General features: G+C 31.5%; 1 protein-coding gene across 1 annotated transcript; it reads left to right on the top strand.

Moving 5' to 3' along the window:
• The first annotated feature begins 939 nt into the window (after positions 1-939).
• On the top strand, positions 940-20447 carry LOC145327909 (facilitated trehalose transporter Tret1-like). The gene is made up of 19 exons (XM_080171440.1): positions 940-980; positions 1677-1709; positions 1824-1880; positions 6295-6340; positions 6917-6986; positions 7763-7866; positions 8436-8507; positions 12086-12168; positions 13511-13596; positions 14008-14073; positions 14339-14434; positions 15312-15400; positions 15934-16015; positions 16967-17014; positions 17271-17370; positions 17773-17863; positions 18231-18339; positions 18739-18826; positions 20108-20447. The coding sequence occupies exons 1-19, from the start codon at positions 948-950 to the stop codon at positions 20195-20197; spliced, it is 1443 nt and encodes a 480-aa protein (XP_080027566.1). The 5' UTR covers positions 940-947; the 3' UTR covers positions 20198-20447.
• The last annotated feature ends 5007 nt before the right edge of the window (positions 20448-25454 follow it).

Here is a 25454-nt window from a genome sequence, read left to right as displayed (position 1 = left end):
CTTTTACTTTACATATCATATCTTGAGATATTTATGTCTAATGTAAAGTATATCAATTCAATAAAAGTAAATTGAATCAAAGCAATCCAAAACAAAACCTATGGTAAAGAGCTTTGTTTTCTATTAACAGGCTATCTACCAAATAGCTATTATTACAATTATCATAATTGCATATGATCTTCTCGTCCTTGTTAATCCTTTGTTAACACTTAGTAACACATGAAATTCAGTACATGTGATTTGTGCAGTACGATATATTCTGCATGACGTAACTGTAGGTATGATCAATATTGGGAACTTAATATCTGTATATTTTATATATTTAGATTTTACTGTTTATCTTATGTTGGTCCTAATAAATAAAGTAGTAAGGATTTTTTGTGTGAGTCTAAAGATCTCAAAAATTGTTGAACCGATTGGGTTCTCTATTTTAGGTAAGCTTAACATAGGTCCTGTGATGGTTTTAGGCAATTTCAAATACAGATGCTTTTATGCTATTTTTCTGCAATATTCTTTACAATTTGAATACAGAACCCCCATATGCTAGGGGCGCAGCCGCTGGTATTAGTCATATAGTGATTGCGCTACCTATAGAATATAGAAACCTGACTATGAATTTAAGTTTAGAATGACCTAACAATTCAAATAGTTTTAATAAAAGACACAAACATTAGTTAGGTTTTGAGTACTCTAAGAGCTATCAAAGAGTTAAGTATTTTTTTACAAAGATAAGAAGAAACAAGAAAATAAGTATGTTTAAAATAGACGTACAGACTTTCTAAATCGTACCTAACTATTACAGGAATCATCTTGCAAAGTCAATAGTACAATTTATCATGCCTTAAATAATAAATTAACAATAAGAGCTAACCGCTACGGACCAACATGGTTGGATAGACCGACCCTAATTGTTGCAAAAATAGAAAAAATGTTTTTCAGATGTAATAATGGCCGCGAATAGTAGCAGAAAATCTATTCAGGTTCTTGTGAAAGCTTTTTGACTTTTCAAAAAATTGTTGTTAGGAAGGTGTCAAGTTCGAGTTTAGACCACAACGCATAATTAATAAGATATATTAAAAGCTTACTGCTGCTTTGTAGACAAGTGATATCTATAAGAGTAGAATAAGACTTTGCCCATAAACAGATGCAACTCATTACCATGTACTTTACATTCGGGTGTTAACGGAAAAGAAGTCATAGCTCCCCTTAGTTATGTGTGGTGGTAGAACCTGGCATTTCAGAGGAAAGTATGATAGTAACCTTTTGGCCTTAAAAATCTTGGTTGATACATACTAGAAATTATTTTTTTTCTTTTTCTGATGTAAAATTGTTAAGAGAACAATTAAGAACATATATGCAACTTCTGATGATACAGAAACAAGGGCTGTAAACCCAAGAAATGCCTTTTTTATGGGTCATGCTGTAATTTACTTGTTTGTCCTGTAAGATCTAAAAAAATCAGAATGCTACCATCCAACCCATGTATCCACAGTTTATTTAATCTTATCAAATTTCAGATGGGTGAGAATTGGAGAGTTATAAAATAAATCTTTTCAAATTACTTCTTTTCTCTGTCAATTTTACATTGAAGTAAAACAGTTTTAAACAAACATTAAAACTAATAGGTTGTCTCTTATTTGCAGACTTTATGTTTATTTTTTTTTTGTTTTCTATAGATTTTGGCAGCTGCGACGGCAAACTTATGTCAGGTAAGAAAAAATAATCTACCTAATACTTATTAATTTTAGAATTAATTGTTTTAAAAATATGTTTATATTTAAAACTTAAGGTATTAATTTTCTTATATTGATTTTTTATTTTAGATGACCTATGGCATTTCATATTCTTTATCCTCATTTGCTATTCCTCAACTTTTAATGGTAGATATTACTCTTGTTTGTCAGGCTTCTTATGGGTCCCCTGAATGGCCCATAGAATACAAAAAAGATACTTTTATAAAACTATATAAATTGAAAAAAAAGGTTCAAAAATTGGATCTATGGGCTTCTAGATTATTATATTCTTTAATAATATCTCCAGCATACAGTATGGCTACGAATCCTGTTATTATCCGCTGGATTTAGAAGTGGTTCTTAGCCATATTGATTAAAAAGATGACGGGTAAATAAAATCTGAAATATAAATTACGCAAGTGAGTACAAAATATATACGCATATTTTGGTCAATTTTGGTGTTTTTTTTAAAATGCAAAATATAATGATAACTATTAAAACAATTTTTAAGTATAACTTTTATCTTATTACGATAACAATTAAAAAAGAAAAATATTTTTACTATATGCAATTCGTGTTCAAACACCTAATTGAAAAAAATAATGCAAGATATAGCTTTTATTTTAAGATAGACTAGGGGCAACGCCCCCTAGAAGCCTTTAGGTATTATTAAAGTGGGAGGAGGATAAGTCAACCGCCTTTCTACTTTTTAATTTGAGTTTTATTAAAAAATATTATAAAAAAAATTTTAGGTAGGGGATTTGAAATTGGCGCATTTGTATAAACACCAGTTAATGCACAAAAATAAGGGGGGGGAACAAAACAAGTTTTAAAAAATCCGAGATTTCGAACTACTGTCATCATTAAAAATCATGTATGGTATCGTATTTTTCACAAATAATAAAATGAAAATTATAAGAAATCCCTTTTTCTTAGCCATATTGTTAAAAAAATATAAGAAATCCCTTTTATGTTGACCTTCGGGGCCAACAAAACTGAGATTAATCTTAATTTTATCTCACTATCCGCAGAAAAACTGTTTAGAATGATGGAAAGAGGATAAATAACTATTCTATTTTTGTCTTAACCTCTTTTCTAGGAAGCTTTGTGTTTATCAAGATCGAAATTAATTCCCTTATTCACAATTCCAATTCAGCGCAAATGTTGTCTTTGTTTGACTTTCCTTTCCTAAAGAGACGCGGCATGGAATGTTGTTTATGTTTTGATGTGTCCACATTCTTTACTTTTGAATGATATGTGAGTGGATGAAGATTTCGGAGAATAAAGTTGGGCCTATCATTGGTCTCATAGTGCGTGAACAACCCTAGTATACCAGGGGCTTTAAACCATAAGAACTTCAGGACTTTGAAATAGTTTGTATCAATAAATCTATACTCAAACCTGCTGTTGAAACTTGATGGTTCCTAGTATTGGGGGTTTTTGTCCGTCAAACTAAGATCTCTAGAACTTCCCGCAAATTCGGAAGTCACACTTAACCAAAGTGTCATGGTTAAGACAATTTTACATTCTAACATTGATCCGTGTAGCTATATACCTAATTATAATTCCAGTTTTAAAATGCATACAATAAACCCAAATATAGTTATAGATATTGTTAAAAAAATGGGAAATAAACAAAGTATGGACATTTTTGGCCTGTCAAATTCTTTTTTAAAGAAAATAATTTCTGTTATTGCCCTTCCTCTCTCTCATGTCATTAACCAAACTATTTTAACTGGAAAAATACCTTCTGAATTAAAAATCACAAAAGTTATACCTATTTTTAAGTTAAAAGGGAATAATTCTAATGAAAAAGCTGATCCATCAAACTATAGGCCGATAAGTTTATTAGCTATTTTCTCAAAAGTTTTAGAAAAAGTCATTTATCAACAACTGTCATGCTATTTGATTAGAAATAATATCATTTTTGAACATCAGTATAGATTTCAATCAAAAAAGTCTACAATACACCCCGTGATACACCTCTTAAATTATATAGCTGAAGCAAAAAATGATAATAAAACTGTAATTGGAGTCTTCTGTGATCTTGCAAAATGTTTTGATACAATTCCACACTCTATTTTGATTAAAAAGTTGTCAAAAATTGGCATTAATGGCGTTGAACTTGAATGGTTTAAAAATTATTTAAGTAATAGACAGCAATTTGTACATGTAAACAACACTAACTCAACAAAGCTGAACATAGATAGAGGTGTCCCACAGGGCTCTATTTTAGGACCAATTCTATTTTTAATCTACATAAATGATCTTAAAAACTGTACTGATTAATTTACCCTATTATTTGCTGATGACAGTAATTTTTTAATTTCTGGTAAAAACTTTACAGAGATAAAACTGAAATTAAACAATGAACTTAAAAAGATATCTGATTGGTTTAGGAGTAATCAAATGAGCTTAAATCCTGATAAAACCAAAATCATGATATTTAATAAAAATGAAAATACTATTGATTGGAATGCTCTTAATATTAAGCTAAACTTTAACAATGAAAATGAGTTTGATCCTGAGAAAATAAAAATCTTAAATTATGTCAATTCAAGTAGCAATATTCCTGCAATTAAATTCCTAGGTGTATTTATAGATCCTTCTTTAAATTTTAAATATCATGTAGAACATTTACGTAAAAAGATTTCTAGTTCCTTATTTCTTATAAATAGAGCTAAACATATACTGAATTTAGATAGCAAAAAAATGCTTTTTCACTCACTTATAAATAGTCATTTACTTTACTGTTTACCTGCCTGGAGTTGTGGTCTAAAATCTACTATGGACCCATTAATTAAATTGCAAAAAAAGGCAATAAGAATTGTTTTTAGTAAGAAACACATCTCACACACAATGCCTTTATTTAAAAAAATGAATGTCCTTCCTTTACATGAATCAGCTAATTATTTGAAATTATTATTTATGTATGATTTTATAAACAGTAAGCTACCAAGTTCCTTTCAAGGTACATGGCTTCGCCGTAATCAATTACATACCAGAAATCTTAGAAACTCTAATATGTTTGATGTTAAAAAACCGAAGTTTAAATCTATTGAAAGATTTCCTAAGTATCATTTCCAAGAATTATGGAATAACCATTGTAATAATGATTTATTAACCCACAATCAATCAAGAAAAAAATTTATAAAAAATCTAAAAGAATCTTTGTTATCAAGCTTAACTTTACTGATTAATTTACCCTATTATTTGCTGATGACAGTAATTTTTTAATTTCTGGTAAAAACTTTACAGAGATAAAACTGAAATTAAACAATGAACTTAAAAAGATATCTGATTGGTTTAGGAGTAATCAAATGAGCTTAAATCCTGATAAAACCAAAATCATGATATTTAATAAAAATGAAAATACTATTGATTGGAATGCTCTTAATATTAAGCTAAACTTTAACAATGAAAATGAGTTTGATCCTGAGAAAATAAAAATCTTAAATTATGTCAATTCAAGTAGCAATATTCCTGCAATTAAATTCCTAGGTGTATTTATAGATCCTTCTTTAAATTTTAAATATCATGTAGAACATTTACGTAAAAAGATTTCTAGTTCCTTATTTCTTATAAATAGAGCTAAACATATACTGAATTTAGATAGCAAAAAAATGCTTTTTCACTCACTTATAAATAGTCATTTACTTTACTGTTTACCTGCCTGGAGTTGTGGTCTAAAATCTACTATGGACCCATTAATTAAATTGCAAAAAAAGGCAATAAGAATTGTTTTTAGTAAGAAACACATCTCACACACAATGCCTTTATTTAAAAAAATGAATGTCCTTCCTTTACATGAATCAGCTAATTATTTGAAATTATTATTTATGTATGATTTTATAAACAGTAAGCTACCAAGTTCCTTTCAAGGTACATGGCTTCGCCGTAATCAATTACATACCAGAAATCTTAGAAACTCTAATATGTTTGATGTTAAAAAACCGAAGTTTAAATCTATTGAAAGATTTCCTAAGTATCATTTCCAAGAATTATGGAATAACCATTGTAATAATGATTTATTAACCCACAATCAATCAAGAAAAAAATTTATAAAAAATCTAAAAGAATCTTTGTTATCAAGCTTAACTTTAGTGTGTAACAACCCATTATGTCAAGAATGTGGATAAAATTATATTTCTTTTCAATATTGTTTGAAATCTGATAAATCAATCAAAATCTATTTGTTAAAATTTTTTTAAAATTTCTATTATTGCAATAATGGTGTGAGACTTGTATGTCCTAATCAATCCTTCCTATTATCATTCTTTCCTCTCCAATATGATTTTATTTATTGCTTATTATCTTTTTTTCTATTTTTTTGTCTTATTTATATGGCCTGTATGAAAACAATGTGTGAATACACATTACTGCATACTTCCTAGTTTTTAGGAAACTGCCATTTGGGAAGAAATTTTTTTTATAAATTAATCATATCAATAAAATTTGACTGTATATATAAATGTATATAATATTCATTTAATTCATTTATTATTTTGTTCTTTTTTTTCTATGTATAAATCTAATCTAATCTAATCTAATCATTATTCAGGGAGAAAATGGAATGAAAATGAGCGAAGTAGAAACATCATGGTTTGGTAATTATTTTCAATTTTTTTTTCTGATTTACTTTGTCTGTCAGTGTATCTATATCACTTGTATTAAAATACAAGTATATGCAACATATTTTATACTGATTTGATGCGATTATTTTTTTAAGCAAAAAAAGGAAAATTATTACCTAAAAAATCTTAATTATATCATTTTTAGTTCCATGTTATAGAATCATGGATACAATTCTAATTTATTTTTTGGTCAAATAACAACTATTGAGACAAAATATCAGTTCAGTTCAGGCGCGTCTCTCTTTTTGACTCTGTAGTCCAGGAGAATACGGCCACCCTATTCCTCCATGATGTCCTGTCCTTAGCATGTTTTTCAGCTTCTCCCCATGTTAATTTTAGATTAAAGAGGTCCTTTTCAATGCTCTGCCTCCAGGTCATTTTTGGTCGTCCCTGTTTACGTTTACCAGTGCAGTGGTGGGGTTCCATCTTAAGCTTAAGAGATAAAATATATTGATTTTTAATTAGTGGAAATTTTAAGGCAGAATACTTTAATTTGAGTACAAAAAAATTGTTTTCTTTTACAAATTAAAAAAAAGAACTTTATTCCAGCAAGCATAATGGCTTTGGGTACCATCACAGGAGCTTTGCATGGAGGCTTCTTTGCTGAGAAAATTGGCAGGTAATGTATCTAAATAACACAATGTATATAAAAATGTTTTTATATTTTTTCTTTTCATAACTGATTGTTTTAAAGAGAGAGTTGGTCAGTCTTATTACTGTTTAATACGTCTCAAAAAAGAAACATTGATGGCAGCGAGGTACATAAAATATGGATGAGCAAACAGACAAATCAGTTATGGAGTTGATTCAGATTCAGTATCGTAAAAAATAAATATTTTCCCAAATAGGGAAAAATCACGAAACCTATTTACATAAAATATATTTTAGTCTTTTGAAAAAACTTATATACTGAATGCTCATTGACAAAGAGATTCTATTTCAGCCATCTATCTTTAACAGTAGGCAAGAAATTCACGTTTCCACTATTGCCTCACTTACAGACAAACGAATATCTTGAATTATAGATTAACATCGCTTATTAAAAAATAAAAAGGGTTATTAAAAGCGAAGCTTTCTATAATTAGGCTCTATAACCGCTACCAGAAAGTCCTTGCGTCCATTTAAAATATGCTGATTTTTTAACTTTTTTGTATAAAATAATTATCCTAAGCATCTTATTTTTGGAATACTGATTCTTAGGACACCAAGGTAAAGTATTTCAAGCGGGGCAACCCTATAATCAACCCTAAAAATAAAAGTATTTATGTACAATTTCGTTCAGACTAAGAAATGTTCTGCTTATCAAGTTCTGACACTCAAAAGTTATTGTTCGTCTGTCCTTCCTTCTAATTTTAGAGCTTCACTTTTATGGTTGTTGTCAACCTTGTTTTTCAGAAAGAATTCTCTACTGATGGACTGTGTTGGACTTGTTTTGAGTTATTGTCTCATGAGTTTCGTAGAATATTTTCCCATTGTTCTTGTTGGACGATATTTATCAGGTTAGCAATATGAAGGTAGCCTGAAGATTCTTTAACTGTGGATAAGTCTAAATCAATAACTACACAGAGTTCTTCATATCAACGAAATTGAAAAAAAATGACGTCATACAATACAAATGACCAATGATAGGTTAATTTCCAGACTAAATTACCAATAGCAGGCCAGTATACATTTTAATTGACCAATAGTATGCCAGTATGACGTCATTTTTTGCAGGCACTATGAAAAGCTTCTAAAAATGTACATACTTTATAATGGGAATTTCCGAACCAAAAACACTGTAACCTCCAATTTCCAATCAAAGTAACAACTACCTTTCGAGAGATGTGCAGTTAAATAGTTATGTTGTACTATGCATATTCAATTGCTTTTGAGAGGGGAGGCGATGGGGTAAAGAGGGTGGATTGGGCACGGGGGCGGTCGTTATTTTGGCCAGCATAAGAATAACTTTTTAGAGTAATCAAATGTAAGTTCCAAGTAATAGTAATAACTCAATTCCTTTAATAATTTTACATAGAGAAGTTTAAATGAATTAACAAAAGAAATATGTAAATGTTTTTGATTGTAGGTCATTTTGCTGGAAGTAGTATGGTAGGAACTTCTATGTTTGTCAGTGAAACTTCTCATCCTGATATTAGAGGTAATGTCTGTCTATATAACTGTCTACCTATCTGTCGGGTTGTCTGTTTAGAGGAAGTATGGTAGGAGTTTTAATGTTTGTCAGTGAAACTTCTCATCCTGATATCAGAGGTAATGTCTGTCTATATAACTGTCTACCTATCTGTCGGGTTGTCTGTCTGGAGGAAGTATGGTAGGAACTTCAATGTTTGTCAGGGAAACTTCTCATCCTGATATCAGAGGTAATGTCTGTCTATATATATGTCTACCTATCTGTCGGGTTGTCTGTCTGTCTAGAGGAAGTATGGTAGGAACTTCAATGTTTGTCAGTGAAACTTCTCATCCTGATATTAGAGGTAAAGTCTGTCTATATAACTGTCTACCTATCTGTCGATTTGTCTGTCTAGAGGAAGTATGGTAGGAACTTCTATGTTTGTCAGTGAAACTTCTCATCCTGATATTAGAGGTAATGTCTGTCCAAAATCTGTCTACCTATCTGTCGGTTTATCTGTCTGTTTGTCTGTCTGTCTAGAGGAAGTATGGTAGGAACTTTATTGTTTGTCAGTGAAACTTCTCATCCTGATATCAGAGGTAATGTCTGTCTATATATATATGTCTACCTATCTGTCGATTTGTCTGTCTAGAGGAAGTATGGTAGGAACTTCAATGTTTGTCAGGGAAACTTCTCATCCTGATATCAGAGGTGGTGCCTGTCTGTCTGTCTCTCTGTCTGTATAAATATATGTCTGTCTGTTTGGTTGTCTATTGGTCTGTATTTCTATATGTCTGTCTGTTTGGCTGTCTATCAGTCTATCTGTCTGACGAAAGTATGGTAGAAACTTCAATGTTTGTCAATGAAACTTCTCATCCTGATATCAGAGGTAATGTCTGTCTATATAACTGTCTACCTTTCTGTCGATTTGTCTGTCTAGAGGAAGTATGGTAGGAACTTCAATGTTTGTTAGTTAAACTTCTCATCCTGATATCAGAGGTAATGTCTGTCTAAAATCTGTCTACCTATCTGTCGGTTTATCTGTCTGTTTGTCAGTCTGCATAGAGAAAGTATGGTAGGAACTTCAATGTTTGTTAGTGAAACTTCTTATCCTGATATCAGAGGTAATGTCTGTCTAAAATCTGTCTACATATCTGTCGGTTTATCTGTCTGTCTATCAGTCTATCTGTCTGACGAAAGTATGGTAGGAACTTCAATGTTTGTCAGTGAAACTTCTCATCCTGATATCAGAGGTAATGTCTGTCTATATATTTGTCTACCTTTCTGTCTACCTATCTGTCTACTTATCTGTCTACCTATCTGTCGGTTTATCTGTCGATTTGTCTGTCTGGAGGAAGTATGGTAGGAACTTCAAAGTTTGTCAATGAAATTCTCATCCTGATATTAGAGGTAATGTCTGTCTATATAACTGTCTACCTATCTGTCGGGTTGTCTGTTTAGAGGAAGTATGGTAGGAGTTTTAATGTTTGTCAGTGAAACTTCTCATCCTGATATCAGAGGTAATGTCTGTCTATATAACTGTCTACCTATCTGTCGGGTTGTCTGTCTGGAGGAAGTATGGTAGGAACTTCAATGTTTGTCAGGGAAACTTCTCATCCTGATATCAGAGGTAATGTCTGTCTATATATATGTCTACCTATCTGTCGGGTTGTCTGTCTGTCTAGAGGAAGTATGGTAGGAACTTCAATGTTTGTCAGTGAAACTTCTCATCCTGATATTAGAGGTAAAGTCTGTCTATATAACTGTCTACCTATCTGTCGATTTGTCTGTCTAGAGGAAGTATGGTAGGAACTTCTATGTTTGTCAGTGAAACTTCTCATCCTGATATTAGAGGTAATGTCTGTCCAAAATCTGTCTACCTATCTGTCGGTTTATCTGTCTGTTTGTCTGTCTGTCTAGAGGAAGTATGGTAGGAACTTTATTGTTTGTCAGTGAAACTTCTCATCCTGATATCAGAGGTAATGTCTGTCTATATATATATGTCTACCTATCTGTCGATTTGTCTGTCTAGAGGAAGTATGGTAGGAACTTCAATGTTTGTCAGGGAAACTTCTCATCCTGATATCAGAGGTGGTGCCTGTCTGTCTGTCTCTCTGTCTGTATAAATATATGTCTGTCTGTTTGGTTGTCTATTGGTCTGTATTTCTATATGTCTGTCTGTTTGGCTGTCTATCAGTCTATCTGTCTGACGAAAGTATGGTAGAAACTTCAATGTTTGTCAATGAAACTTCTCATCCTGATATCAGAGGTAATGTCTGTCTATATAACTGTCTACCTTTCTGTCGATTTGTCTGTCTAGAGGAAGTATGGTAGGAACTTCAATGTTTGTTAGTTAAACTTCTCATCCTGATATCAGAGGTAATGTCTGTCTAAAATCTGTCTACCTATCTGTCGGTTTATCTGTCTGTTTGTCAGTCTGCATAGAGAAAGTATGGTAGGAACTTCAATGTTTGTTAGTGAAACTTCTTATCCTGATATCAGAGGTAATGTCTGTCTAAAATCTGTCTACATATCTGTCGGTTTATCTGTCTGTCTATCAGTCTATCTGTCTGACGAAAGTATGGTAGGAACTTCAATGTTTGTCAGTGAAACTTCTCATCCTGATATCAGAGGTAATGTCTGTCTATATATTTGTCTACCTTTCTGTCTACCTATCTGTCTACTTATCTGTCTACCTATCTGTCGGTTTATCTGTCGATTTGTCTGTCTGGAGGAAGTATGGTAGGAACTTCAAAGTTTGTCAATGAAATTCTCATCCTGATATCAGAGGTAATGTCTGTCTATATAACTGTCTACCTATCTGTCGGGTTGTCTGTCTGTATGTCAACCTGTGTGTAAGAAGTATGGTAGGAACTTCAATGTTTGTCAGTGACACTTCTCATCCTGATATTAGAGGTGATGCCTGTCTGTGTGTCTCTCCGTCTGTATAGATATATGTCTGTCTGTTTGGTTGTCTATCAGTCTGTATTTCTATATGTCTGTTTGGCTGTCTATCAATTTATCGGTCTGACTGTAGTATTGTAGAAACTTCTATGTTTGTCAGTGAAACTTCTCATCCTGATATCAGAGGTAATGTCTGTCTATATAACTGTCTACCTTTCTATCGATTTATCCGTCTGTTTGCCTTTCTGTCTAGAGGAAGTATGGTAGGAACTTCAATTTTTGTCAGTGAAACTTCTCATCTTGATATCAAGGGTAATATCTGTCTGTTTGTTTGTCTGCCTATTTTTCTGTATGTCTTCTACCTATCTTCCTGTTTATCTATCAGCCTATTTAAAAGAAGTATAGCCTAGGAACTTCTTTGTTTGTTAGTGAAACTTCTCATTCTAATATCAGAAGTAATGTCTGTCTATCTGTCTTTTTGTTTATTTTTATGCTAATCTATATCAATCTAACTACCTATACAATTCTATCCATATGGCTTTCTGTTTTTCACTGTGTCTTTATCTATCTGATTTTAGTAATGTTTACTTTTACATTTATCTATGTAATTAACAATTGATATATCTACTATCCCTCTCTTTGTTAATATTCTATCCTTCTATTTATATAATCTCACAAATATTATTATTTTAATTATTTTCTAGGGTTTACTGGGACACTGTTTGTCATAGAATATGGGACTGGTTTTACTTTGTCTATGTTGTTAGGTGCTATTTTTCCATGGAAGGTTAGTAATTGTTGATAATAGTTAATACAAGGTAGCTTACAGAAATAGAATATAGTACAGGTTTTACTTTTCTATGTTGTTAGGTGCTATTTTTCCATGGAAGGTTAGTAATTGTTGATAAGAGTTAATACAAGGTAGCTTACAGAAATAGAATATAGTTCAGGTTTTACTTTTCTATGTTGTTAGGTGCTATTTTTCCATAGAAGCTTAGTAATCATTGATAAGGGTTTATACAAGAATAAACGTCCAAGGGGGGGGGGGGGTAATGGGGCGATTACCCCCACCAAACGATTGTTTTTATTTTACCCCCCCCCCCCAATCAAATTTTACCCCCGGGGTAAAAATTTTGGGGGGGGTAAAAAAAATTCCGGCGCGTATACAAGGTAGCTTATTTTAATAGAATATGGGACTTTCTCAATATTATCTATGTTGTTTGGTGCTATTTTTCTATGGAAGATTAGTAATCAATGATAAGAGTTGATAATACAAGGTAGCTTATTTTAATAGAATATGAGACTTTCTCAATATTTTCTATGTTATTAGGTGCTATTTTTCCATGGAAGGTTAGTAATTGTTGATAAGAGTTAATACAAGGTAGCTTACAGAAATAGAATATAGTTCAGGTTTTACTTTTCTATGTTGTTAGGTGTTATTTTTACATGGAAGGTTAGTAATTGTTGATAAGAGTTAACACAAGGTAGCTTACAGAAATAGAATATAGAACAGGTTTTACTTTTCTATGTTTTCTATGTCTAGGTGCTATTTTTTCATAGAAGCTTAGTAATCCTTGATATAGTTGTTAATACAAGGTAACTTATCTAAATATAATATTATCTATGTTGTTTGGTTATATTTTTCCATGGATGGTTAGTAATCATTGATTCGAGTTGTTACAAGGTAGTTTATTTTAATAGAATATGGTATTAGTTTTACTTTGTCTATGTTTTTATGTGCTATTTTTCCAAGGAATGTTAGTAATTATTGATAAGAGTTGATACAAGGTAGCTTATTTTAATAGAATATGGTATTAGTTTTACTTTGTGCTATTTTTCCAAGGAATGTTAGTAATTATTGATAAGAGTTGATACAAGGTAGCTTATCTTGATAGAATATAGTATTATTTCACTTTGTCTAGGGGATTTACATTTTTCACATTTCTAGGGGAAAACAAGGAATGATAACCAAATTTTTCTCATTCATTGGCTAGACATTTTTAGTCACTTTCGTTAGATATTGCTAATATCAAGCAATAATTTTGATCTATGGTATATGAATGTAATTGTATATGCTTGACCTAAACACAGATTAACTTTGCTACTGATAGTTTTATTTTATATTTCAGACAGTTGTCCGTATAGCCATCAGTATTCCTACCCTGGCATTTATTATCATATTATTTCTTAAGGAATCGCCATCATGGCTGATAAGGTGATTGTATGGCTTTAAAACCAATTAATATCCGCATTTCCCATTTTTACATCAGCGGTAAGCTGTCTATAATATGATGCGATAGATAACTATCATTGCATTTTGCTACGTAAATAAAAAAAAGTTATTTATATGTATTTTGCCTGAGATGGTATTGTTAATTTCTTTTGCAGCATTAGCGTTTGCGCCTCTTGTTTCTATAGACTCTAGGGTCGAGTATAGGAAAGTAGCCTAATGCCATCCTCATACTCATTTTTTTTTATATGAGCCAAACACAAGATTGGAACCTATGTGAAGCCCCCCTGATATCAAGGCTCTGTTAGCGATATCCTAACGGACATACAAAAAAAATTTACTTACTCCTATATATCATAGAAAAGGTGTTGGCTCTTACATTTTTTTGTACTTCAGGCATAATAAAGAGGAAGAAGCAATGAAATGTTTGACATTCTACAGAGGTGATCCAGGGGTTGTTAGGTAAATTAGTTAGTTTGAGCAGTGTAGTGTGTTGTTCTATTTTATGCAAAATTTGGGTGCTTTTCCTCAAAGTACAGAAATCAATTCTTTGTTTGGAGAGCCGTAACCTTGCGGGGTTACCCTGTCTCAATATAACATAACCAACCAAGGCCTAAATAACTGACCAATAAATTAGTTCCATGTTGCAACCCAATTGAAGACAATTTTTCCTTTTTCATAATATCCACATATATTCAGTATCTATGTCTCAATCTAACTGTTTCAGTGAGGAAATAGCAAGAATAAAGTTGAGTGCGAGCCTAGCCACTGAAAATGAAGTTGAAGATATAAAAGAAATTGATAAAATAACAAGAAAATTAAGGTATTTTTTGTAGCAAACGTGCTCTTTAAATTGGTGTTCAAAGTCTGTAACTTTTTTTCTCGTATTCATTCGAATCCGATGGATAGGAACCGGTTCTCATCCATACGAAAAAACTATGTCTAGCATCGTATTATATCCAGCTTTCTACGAATACTTTCTATATTCGCGGAAAGCCGTTATAATACGATGCGAGAAATAACTATTCCAGTATGGCTTTGAAACCGATTAATATCCGCTGGATTAGACTCGGTTCTCAGACATACTGAAATATCATGCATATTTACAGACAAGTATCCAAGAATATTAAAATAAAAAATCATTATATTAAAACCAGTTTTGTTTGCACCGATGGGCCGAAGGTGATAAATAACTACTATGGATTTTGATTATGCTACATATAAGTATCCTATGTCTGTAAAACTTAAATAATTAATAATTACTAATGATTATTATTTTTTAAGGAATCTTTAAATTAATTTTGTCTTTAATACAAAGTAGAACGATGTCTGTCTGTTTGTTTGTAACGAAGGATCTCGCTAACTGCTGTACCGATCGGGTTCTCCTTTACAGGGTAGCTTCTCATAGGTCCCGGGAAGGTTTATAACTATTTTCTCGGGGGGTGGGACACCCCAACCCCCCCCCCCAAAAAAAAAAAAAAAAAATAATTTTTGTTTTAAAATTTAAAATCAAAATAGTGGTCGACTACCCCCCCCCAAAAAAAAAAAAAAAACCCCAAAAAAATAATTTTTTTTCTTTTTTATTTTAAATCTAAAATACGAAAAATTGGTTTGATCAAACCTCTTGGGGCAAAGCCCCTAGAGGCTAGGGGCGAAGCCGCTAGTTGTTTAAATTCTATTAATTTTTTTTATTTATTTAGACGGTTAACAGACATGGCATTTCTACGTCCGTTTATTCTGCTAAATTTAATGAGAATTGGAATTGAATGGGGAGGCTTCCCTGCGCTAGGTAACAAAAAAACTTTGGGAATAGTCCCTTTCGTGACAACGCCCCTTAAGGGGCGATTTGTCGTATTTTTTAAATGGATTTTGATAGGTTAGGTTAGGTTATGTTGGGTTAGGTGAATGCCCCACAGGGTTAGGTAATTGGTCCCGCAGGTTTAGAGCCCCCCGCAGGTGCTAGAAATAGGAGAAAAGCTACTGTGAAAAAAACGAAGAAACACCCCTTAAGGAGCGTTACCACGAAAGGGACTATACCTAAAACTTTTATAAGCGAATTAAGCTACTCTAGAGTTCCTTAATGTTAGTTTGTCATGTTTGTATATAAGCATTCTGTAAAACTAAATTACATAAGAATGACATTATTTCTGGGTATAATAATATTAATTGGAATTTTTTTTAAAAAGCTTAACTAATAACCTTAGCAAAAACAGCAATTATAAATCAATATATCGTTATCTATTGAGACAGACAGACAAATGCATAGCAAACATAATATATAGCATAACTGAGCTAATATGAATAACAAATTATATTTTTCAGCTTTTTACATGCACACCATATTAGCAAACCTGAAGATACCTTTCAATCCATACTGGATGGCTGTTATTATAGCTGCATTTAGGTACAATTTTAGAATCCAGGACAAATGTAGGAGAGACAAACGCAGGAGTGTCGAAAATCTTAAATTAACTATGTATTTCTTTACAGGTTAAGTTAGGTATATACAAATAAAAATAACCCCCGCAGTGGGTAGATGTTTAAGATGGACTAAAATAGGTTAGGTTAGGTTAAGTTTCCACTCCGACGTTTGTCAATCCTGCGTTTGTCCTGGGACCTAATTTTATTATTTTTAACGTTTAAAAGCAACTGGATGTTTGTCAGTCTGTGAATAAATTTCAATCCAATTGAATTCACTTGGATGTCTGTTATCATAGTTGCATTTAGGTATCATTTTAGTATTTTAAACGTTTAAAAGTAATAGGATGTTTGTCTCTCTGTTGATAATTCTCAATTCATACTGGATAGCTGCATTTAGGTACAATTTTCAATTCAAGGACAAACGAAGGAGTGTCAAACGTCGGAGTGGACAAACGCTGGAGTGTAAGGGTCAAAAATTAGGTTAGGTTAAGATATGGATATACAAAAAACGGAGTGGCTAGACATTAAAAAAAAACTGTATGATGGTTAAAAATAGGTTATGTTAGGTTAAACGTTATGGTGGCAAACGTCGGAGTGTTTGTACACTCCGACGTTTTCCACTCTTGAGTTTGTCCTAAGAACTAATTTTAGTATTATTAACGTTTAGAGTAATAGGATGTTTGTTTGACTGTACTTTTTGATTACTATAGATGTTTCTATGTAAGTGTTGCTGTTGTACTTGGACAATTGCCGGGCTGAAGAATTAGCTGAATCATAATTAGTTGGCTTGGGCTGACGTTTATTCTGTGGCTTACGTAAACTGTTCGACAGAATTCAACTAAGATTGCAGTTGCGAAATCTGTAATCAGTGCATATGAATGCAACTAATACTAATATCTTTTACAATTAAAAATAATCCTATTGTATTTTTTAGATCTGTGATATGTATTATTTTGTCTTTCATACTCATTAAAACACCAAGGTACTATTATTTTATTTTAAAATCAAATTCTATCAGTTTAAAGGTATAAAGCTTTAATTCTTCTATTGTATTTTCTAATTAAATTAACAATCATTAATATATTTTACTTAAATTTTATTTATCTTTCATAATTTCAAATTACGCAATCTTCAAAAAGATAATAATGATTTTTAAAACATAATTAAAAGATTTTTTCATTAAATTTTAGGAGATTTTTCTACATGTTTATTCATTTCTATATTTTTATATTGTGTAGAAGAACCATGTACCTATTATCTGGAGGACTGGTGGCCATAGCTCTGTTCTGCCAGGCGGGATATGCTTGGATTAATCCCTATATTCCAGAATATTATATGGTAGGCTAGATTGATGGATAGATAGATAGAAATATTGATAAATATATGTATAGATAGATATATTCTTGGATATTAATCTTTATATTCCAGAATAAAAGAAGGTAGAGGGATAAATACATAGATAGAAGTATTGATATATATATAAATATTTATATTCTTAGATATCAATCTTGATTTTCTAGAATATTACATAGTATACTAGATGGATGGATGAATAGATAGAAACATTGAAAAATATATAGATAGTATGTACTTAGATATCAATCTTGATAGGCATATATAATTAAAAATAATTCAGACTAAGAGAGATAGACATATAGGCAATACAAACAGATCGATGTACAATACATATAAACAGACAGACATATAGATAGATTGAATTAATGTATGTATTTGATTTAGGAATATACCAAATGGATCCCACTGATCTCAATATTCGTCCATTATTTGGGATATGGTCTTGGATGGGGGGCCATCACGTATATGCTACAAGGTAAATAACCACTGTGCAATAAATGGTAATTTATAATTTGTAATTCATTGCGATAGATAACTATTATTCCACAGTGCCCCCTGGTGTTTTTGTGGGATAAAGAGGGGTATCAACAACCCCCTAAAATTGAATTTAAGAAGACCTTCCCAAACCTCCCCCCCCCCTTCCCTTTAATGGTTTCACACACCAATGGTTAAAAAACACAATTGGCGGTTCCCCTAAAAGTATCTTATCGAGCACAAAACCGTCCTCCCTAGTCTGCCTCTTCTTTTGAAATAAATTATAGCTATTTATCTTTTGAATTAAAAAAATTGAATAGCGAATAATTTTAAAAACCTGCATGGTGCATTTAGAAAGCTTCTTTTAGGTGAAATTTTACCATCTGATATGAGAAGCTTTGGTGGTGGACTTATTGGTATTATGGGAAATGTTTATCTTTTTCTGGCTGTCAAAACATTACCTTCATTATTAGAAAGGTAAAGTTTTTATTAATTAAATTCAAATACTACTCTGACTACTTAGACTTTTTGATGAATATTATACCATTAATACAAAACTGGATCTTTTTTTCAATGGATTAATATTACTTGGAGTATACCAGATTATCATGTTCTCTAAGAAAGTAAAACTCGTAGATGGCTACAATAACGATTTTCCCTCAGCATCCCCTCCCCTCTTACTGTATGAATGCACTAACCAATAAATGAGGTCCATGTTATCAACCAAAATTTACGACAATATTTCCCCTGTCTTAATATCCACGAATATTCTATGTCCATTGATGTTATTTAGTTTGATGTATTCCCCTGAAATATTTCACAAATTTGTTCTAAACACTTCGCTGCTTTTTAACGTTACCATCCTTGTTTATCTAGTGTTGGAGTAGGAGGGACGTTCAGTATTTATTGTGGAGTATCTCTGCTGGTTCTAACTTCATGTTTCTTTGCTATGCCAGAGACTAAGGTATATTGATAGATAGATAGATAGGTATATGTTCTCAGAGACAAGGAATGGTTCAGTATTTATTGTGGAGTATCTCTGCTAGTTCTAACTTCATGTTTCTTTGCTATGCCAGAGACTAAGGTATATAGATAGATATATAGGTATATGTTCTCAGAGACAAGGAATGGTTCAGTATCTATTGTGGAGTATCTCTGCTAGTTCTAACTTCATGTTTCTTTGCTATGCCAGAGACTAAGGTATATAGATAGATATATAGATAGATAGGTATATGTTCTCAGAGACAAGGAATGGTTCAGTATCTATTGTGGAGTATCTCTGCTGGTTCTAACTTCATGTTTCTTTGCTATGCCAGAGACTAAGGTATATAGATAGATAGATAGGTATATGTTCTCAGAGACAAGGAATGTTTCAGTATCTATAAAAGAAGTATCTGTGCTAGTTCTAACTTCATGTTTCTTTGCTATGCCAGAGACTAAGGTATATAGTTAGATAGATAGATATATGTTATCTGAGACATGGAATGGTTCAGTATCTATTGTGGAGTATCTCTGCTAGTTCTAACTTCATGTTTCTTTGCTATGCCAGAGACTAAGGTATATAGATAGATAGATAGGTATATGTTCTCAGAGACAAGGAATGGTTCAGTATCTATTGTGGAGTATCTCTGCTAGTTCTAACTTCATGTTTCTTTGCTATGCCAGAGACTAAGGTATATAGATAGATAGATAGGTATATGTTCTCAGAGACAAGGGGGGGTTTAGTATCTATTGTGGAGTATCTCTGCTGGTTCTAACTTCATGTTTCTTTGCTATGCCAGAGACTAATTGCTCTTTTCTCCACTTTAAAAAACAGAGCCCATGTAGGCTAGGGGCGCACACGCTAATATAATATCAAGTAGAAAAAATGGATAGATCTGTCAACTTTCAACAATTCCCTCCTGTGAAGCAATTTAATCAATACAAAACCTTCTAAACGTAATCGACCACAGGATATAAGTAAAACAATAGAGGTGGGTAAAGATTAAATAACTGTATGTCCCAACCCTTGGACCATGTGCCGACTTTTAAATGGGTCTTTAAATATCAGCCAATAGCGTAGGAAATATTAACACAGTCAAGTCGCTACAAAAGGGCAGAGGAAAAAGATCCCGAACACTAGTTCCAGGTAGTTGATTTGTATACTTATAGATTTATTGCCACACCTTAAAACTCGGCTGTAGTTTTTTCGCCTTTTGCGTTTAGAATTATCAACGTTCCTTCAAAAGAGATTATTTTTTTTCAGGGAATGAGTTTAGAAGATATTGAAGATTATTATTCAAATAAAAATAAGAAACAATCAAGAAAGAAAATGAAAGATGCCGAAGCTTTGTAATAAGATTAGCTACCTTCTTACAGAAGCAGACATGCGTGAAAATTTAGGTATATAATAAATACTTATTGGTCAAGAATATTGTTTCAATTAATTTCAAACTATTAAGACAGATAGACGGGCGGAAAAATTTAGTTACATAGTACCTTTTTAAAGGACTACTAAACTTGAATTTCCCATTATTAATATATTAGAGGCATTTAAAATTGTATGTATCAAATTAAATTATTAAAATATATATTTAAGGAGGCTATTTTTTGTTATTTCATTATATGATTTTATTTGATATATTTTTGGCTTAGAATAAAGAAATATCAGAAAAATCTTTTACCTCCAAACTGAAACAATTTCTTCAAAAATGCCACTTTATATCAAATGTTTTATTTGGGTCAAAGTGATATTTATTTAGTTTTATTGAATTGAAAGTAAACCTTAATGAAATTAAATTTTTTCCGTATTTTAGTGATAAAATGATTAAACATCATTATATATTTAGATATTATAAATTTAAAAAGATTTTAATAATTACTTACCGCATATCTTACCAATTAAGATTCCAGTTTTGTTTGCCAAGGCCTGATACATGATTTTTCAGTATGGCTAAAAAACGGTCCTAATCCAGCTGATATTAATAAGCTTCTAAGCTGTATAACGGAAAAAAATATGTTATAACTACGCCAGATTTTTTTATCCTGGATCTCTATAAAACGAAGGATAACAAAATTGATAAATATGTTTCAGAATTGTAAAATAGGAAGGGGGATTAAACTAGCTTTACTAAAATATGCTGGACTTTAAGCACCCAAGGGACCTTTACATGGGATAATATTTCATAGATAGATAGATAGATAGATAGATAGATAGATAGATAGATAGATAGATAGATAGATAGATAGATAGATAGATAGATAGATAGATAGATAGATAGATAGATAGATAGATAGATAGATAGATAGATAGATAGATAGATAGATAGATAGATAGATAGATAGATAGATAGATAGATAGATAGATAGATAGATAGATATGTAGATAGATAGATAGATAGATAGATAGATAGATAGATAGATAGATAGATAGATAGATAGATAGATAGATAGATAGATAGATAGATAGATAGATAGATAGATAGATAGATAGATAGATAGATAGATAGATAGATAGATAGATAGATAGATAGATAGATAGATAGATAGATAGATAGATAGATAGATAGATAGATATGAAGATAGATAGATAGATAGATAGATAGATAGATAGATAGATAGATAGATAGATAGATAGATAGATAGACAGATAGGTAGGTAGATAGATAGGTAGATAGATAGATAGATAGATAGATAGATAGATATATAGATAAATAAATAGATAGATAGATAGATAGATAGATAATTGCTGGACCGAGTGCCCCAAGAGACTTGTCTCTTTGATAATATATCAGGGTTATCAAAGATAGAGTTAAGTATTATCTAAAACTAAAAGATTTTAAAATGATATGTGAATATTCACCATTTTTTTCAACATTCCCACTCTTTTTTTAACGTTTATCTTACATAGCAGCTGATTAAGTTTAATTCTCTTTACAATTAAATAAATTAAGTAGATACAAAAGAATTAACAATAATGTTTTAATTAAATTTTTATAGTATTAGTGGTAGTGCGAATGGGGCGCTTGTCCAATATTATGGTATGGAGATCGCTCTTCTATGAGTACTACTTAAAATCCTACTTTTACTACAATACACATAGACATTCTCATCGTCGGTTCGTCAGTTTAGAATGCTTTTCCCTTTACTCCCACAAGTATAATACGAATTTGGTTGAGCCCGTGGTAGCTCAACAAAGACCACGTGAGGTGTTATATTGCTTTAAACTAAGAATAAATGGCTGGTTATGGTGTTCGATCTATATCATATAAGTATATTAAGCACTTAAGAAGGAAGATGGTTTTATAAAGTGTATTTACATTACAAGTGAATAAGTTAAGTAGGAAAATATTTACAGGATAAGTGATAATAAACTTTAGGTCCCTCAGTACTTAGCATGAATTGTGCTTGGGTCTTATGTTAGAGATCTAACACTTAGCACAATTCAATGCTTTGGACTTAGGGCATTTTCTGTCCTACACTACTTATGTTTATTATCACTTATCCTGTAAATATTTTCATACTTAAATAACCTAACCTAACCTACAATAACCTATCAAAATCCATTTTAAAAATACGACCAATCGCCCCTTAAGGGGCATTGCCACATGGGACTATAATCTTTTTATGTCTACTATTCTTCAAAGACAGGCCTATCCTATTAGGATATAACGGTGATGTTATCACTCTCTGCACATGAGTTTCACAGGGATGATAGAATGCATTGTTTTAAGTCAAGGAAATTATAATTTCATTGCCCACTACCGGCTTCACTCCCACTATCTAGGGGCTCCTGCAATCTTCAGCTTCAGACAAAATACCTTACTTCTTTTTACTTTACTATTGGCCACGCCCCTAGAAGCCTCTAGGGTCGATCTTGAAGTGGGCGGTGGTGGGGGGGGGGAGTCGAACCACCCACTTTCAATTTTAGTTCTTAAGTTTTGGGGTAATTACTTTTGAGAGGGTGGTGGTAAGTAACCTCTCCCAATAAAGATGCACTTATCCTGTTACTTCAATAAGGGAGGATATACCTGTGCCATGTCGCCCTGAAATTATTATTATTCCAATCAAGTACTAAATTAAGTGTTTTTAGAAAATTGTTAAAAAGTAGAAAAATTTAAGCCAAATGTTTTGAAGATTTGTTTCAATTCTTATTTCTCTGTTTGTATTGTGACTTTTCCTCTAGTAAAAAATGTTTAGATTATAGTGTTTCTTCTTTCTCTCTAGGTATTCAAAAACATAGCATTGTAAATTAATTATATTTTTAAAAACCAGCGAAAAATTAGCTATTTTGTGCGCACTGAATGTAGAAATATTGTATATTTTTATATTCAGTGCGCGAGACAATTTTCCAAGAGACAAAAGGGATTTACTTTTTGGGTGACTCATTTTTAATCAGTTTTTTTAAAAAAATTTCAAGGAGAAAATTAATCTTTTTAATTAAAATCAGTAGCGTGCGGAATGAAGGTATCTAGATTTTTTAATACCCTTTAAAATACAATTTTTTTATTCTTGCTTTAATGGTAATTAACAAAGAAAATGTTCAAATAAACGGTTATATCTTAAGAGCATGAATAAATGAAAAGAAAAACATTTTGAATAACGTTGAGGAATACTTGATTCTTTTTATATATGAATAATTTAGACCCTGCGGGTGGTGAGGATTGTCCTCTCGCCAAATAACCTAAAACCTTTCTTTTCAGCAGTTTATAAGATCTTCCAGGACATACACAATACATATAAGTAAAACTTATTACTTTATAAAGTAGAAATTTTTTTTATTCTGAACTGAAATTTGTTTTTTTTATTTTAAAAAAAAGGTAAATATGTTTAAAAACTGAAATATGAAAGGGAATAAAACAACAAGTAATTTGTTATTCTACGTAATTAAACTGTTATAACACATTCACCTTAAAATATTTGAAAAATTAGGCTTGTTCCAAAGTTTTCAAATAAGAAAAACTAATCAACCTGTTGTTGAAATGTTCTAAAAGTACACTTACCATTTTTTATTGAAAGGAAAGAAACCAACTTTAAAAATAAAGAATGGGGAATGGTAGTTTGATGGTCAAGGTTTGAGTTAAAATTAAATTGGACGAAGAGAGGGGGCACGAGCTATATGTAACTCATCTAACGGGGTAGGGACTCTTTGCCGACTTTCAATTGTGTCTTTTAATATCTACCAATAGCTTTGGAAATATTAACTCATCCAAGTTGAAGGAACAGAAAGTAATTAGCTAGAGCAGACGAAAACGTTTCCCACCACTTGGGCCAGGTAGTTGTTTGGGTTATACAACTATACCCATACATTTATTAAGTGAAAGCAACAGCTATTTCTATTGTTCAAGCTTTTGTAATTTAATGATACTTTTCTGTAACTGGATCAATCAAATGACTTCTCCAAACAATAAATGATAATCATTGCCCTTTATATAACAAAATACTATCTGTTCATTTAAGTAAAGATAAACAAATTTTGTCAGAACCCTATTATTTTAAAAAAAAGGATATTGTATCCCAAAGGATAATTCCTTGAAAATTAATGATCCAACAAATTGGAATATTCTGGAATAATTTTGAATAAATTACACAAATATTAAACATTTATTTGAATTTTTACGAAATTTGACAATTTGACAAATTAAGCCTCAATTAATTTTAGAAAAGGATATATTATTCGAATATTAAAATAAGAATGACAATATCTATGAAAGCGAAACTCATTAAAAACAGTCATATAAGAAAAATAGAGTAACAGAACCAAGTGTGCCAAAATGGCCGCCAGCAAGACCCTTCGTATTAAGCTGATATTAACCAAAAAGATGAAGTAGAATCTCCCCCATCCCTCAGTGAACCTGGATGAAGCTGAACAACAAGATCCGCTACAATGCCAAGAGTCGTCACTGGCGTAGAACCAAGCTCGGCCAGTAAATTCGATGTCTTACCTGGATTTTCTGGATATTAAAGCTTGTTGTTTATTTTAAAATATTGAAGTATAATGATGTATTCTGTAATAAAAAATCTGAACAAAGAATTTGTAAAAAAAAGATATAAAAATCATCATAAAAATGAACTTACGGGTTGATGCATGTTATGTGAATTTTTGAGAGTAATTTTTTTAGCACAGCTACTTTACAATAAAATAAGCCAAATCCCATATAATTTTGTAGGCTTAAAGTTATGGGTTCCTTAGACTTGCATTGATATTATGGTTAAGTAAGACTAGGGTACCCTAATTACAAGGCTTGCCTAATAAATTCTATAGGATCAACCTAAATGGCAAAGTATAAGGTGAACATTTAAAACTTACAATGTACCTTCTTTATATGCTTATTTTTGTGTTTCGCCAATATATCATGATATCAAGAAAATAACAGGAAACCAAATTTTAGTTGATAAGAAAATAGGTTTCAGTATTAATTATATTAGTAAGAGTAGTTAATAAGTTGATACATAAATAACTAGATTAATTTTATTTAATTTTCAATACATTTTGATTCAATATAAGCAAAATCAAAGTATATATTTAAACAAAAGGTTTCGTGATTTCTGGAAATTAACTTTTCTTGTTAAATTTATGGGTTTTTTTCATTAGTAGGCCTTTTAAGGAGTCA

The sequence above is a fragment of the Acartia tonsa genome, chromosome 9 (genome assembly GCF_053477335.1).
Source record: "Acartia tonsa isolate MP-2025a chromosome 9, ASM5347733v1, whole genome shotgun sequence".
Lineage (NCBI taxonomy): Eukaryota > Metazoa > Arthropoda > Copepoda > Calanoida > Acartiidae > Acartia > Acartia tonsa.
The sequence above is the reverse complement of the archived record's forward strand: the minus strand, read 5'-3'. Positions and strand labels throughout refer to the sequence as shown.

Bases quoted from the DNA above. Each gene is read 5' to 3' on its own strand.
- LOC145327909 (XM_080171440.1), top strand. From the start codon at position 948: ATGGCCGCGAATAGTAGCAGAAAATCTATTCAG. The intron at 6,987-7,762 runs GTAATGTATCTA...CTTGTTTTTCAG, and splicing joins TTTGCTGAGAAAATTGGCAG to AAAGAATTCTCTACTGATGG. The intron at 17,371-17,772 runs GTAGGCTAGATT...TATTTGATTTAG, and splicing joins ATATTCCAGAATATTATATG to GAATATACCAAATGGATCCC.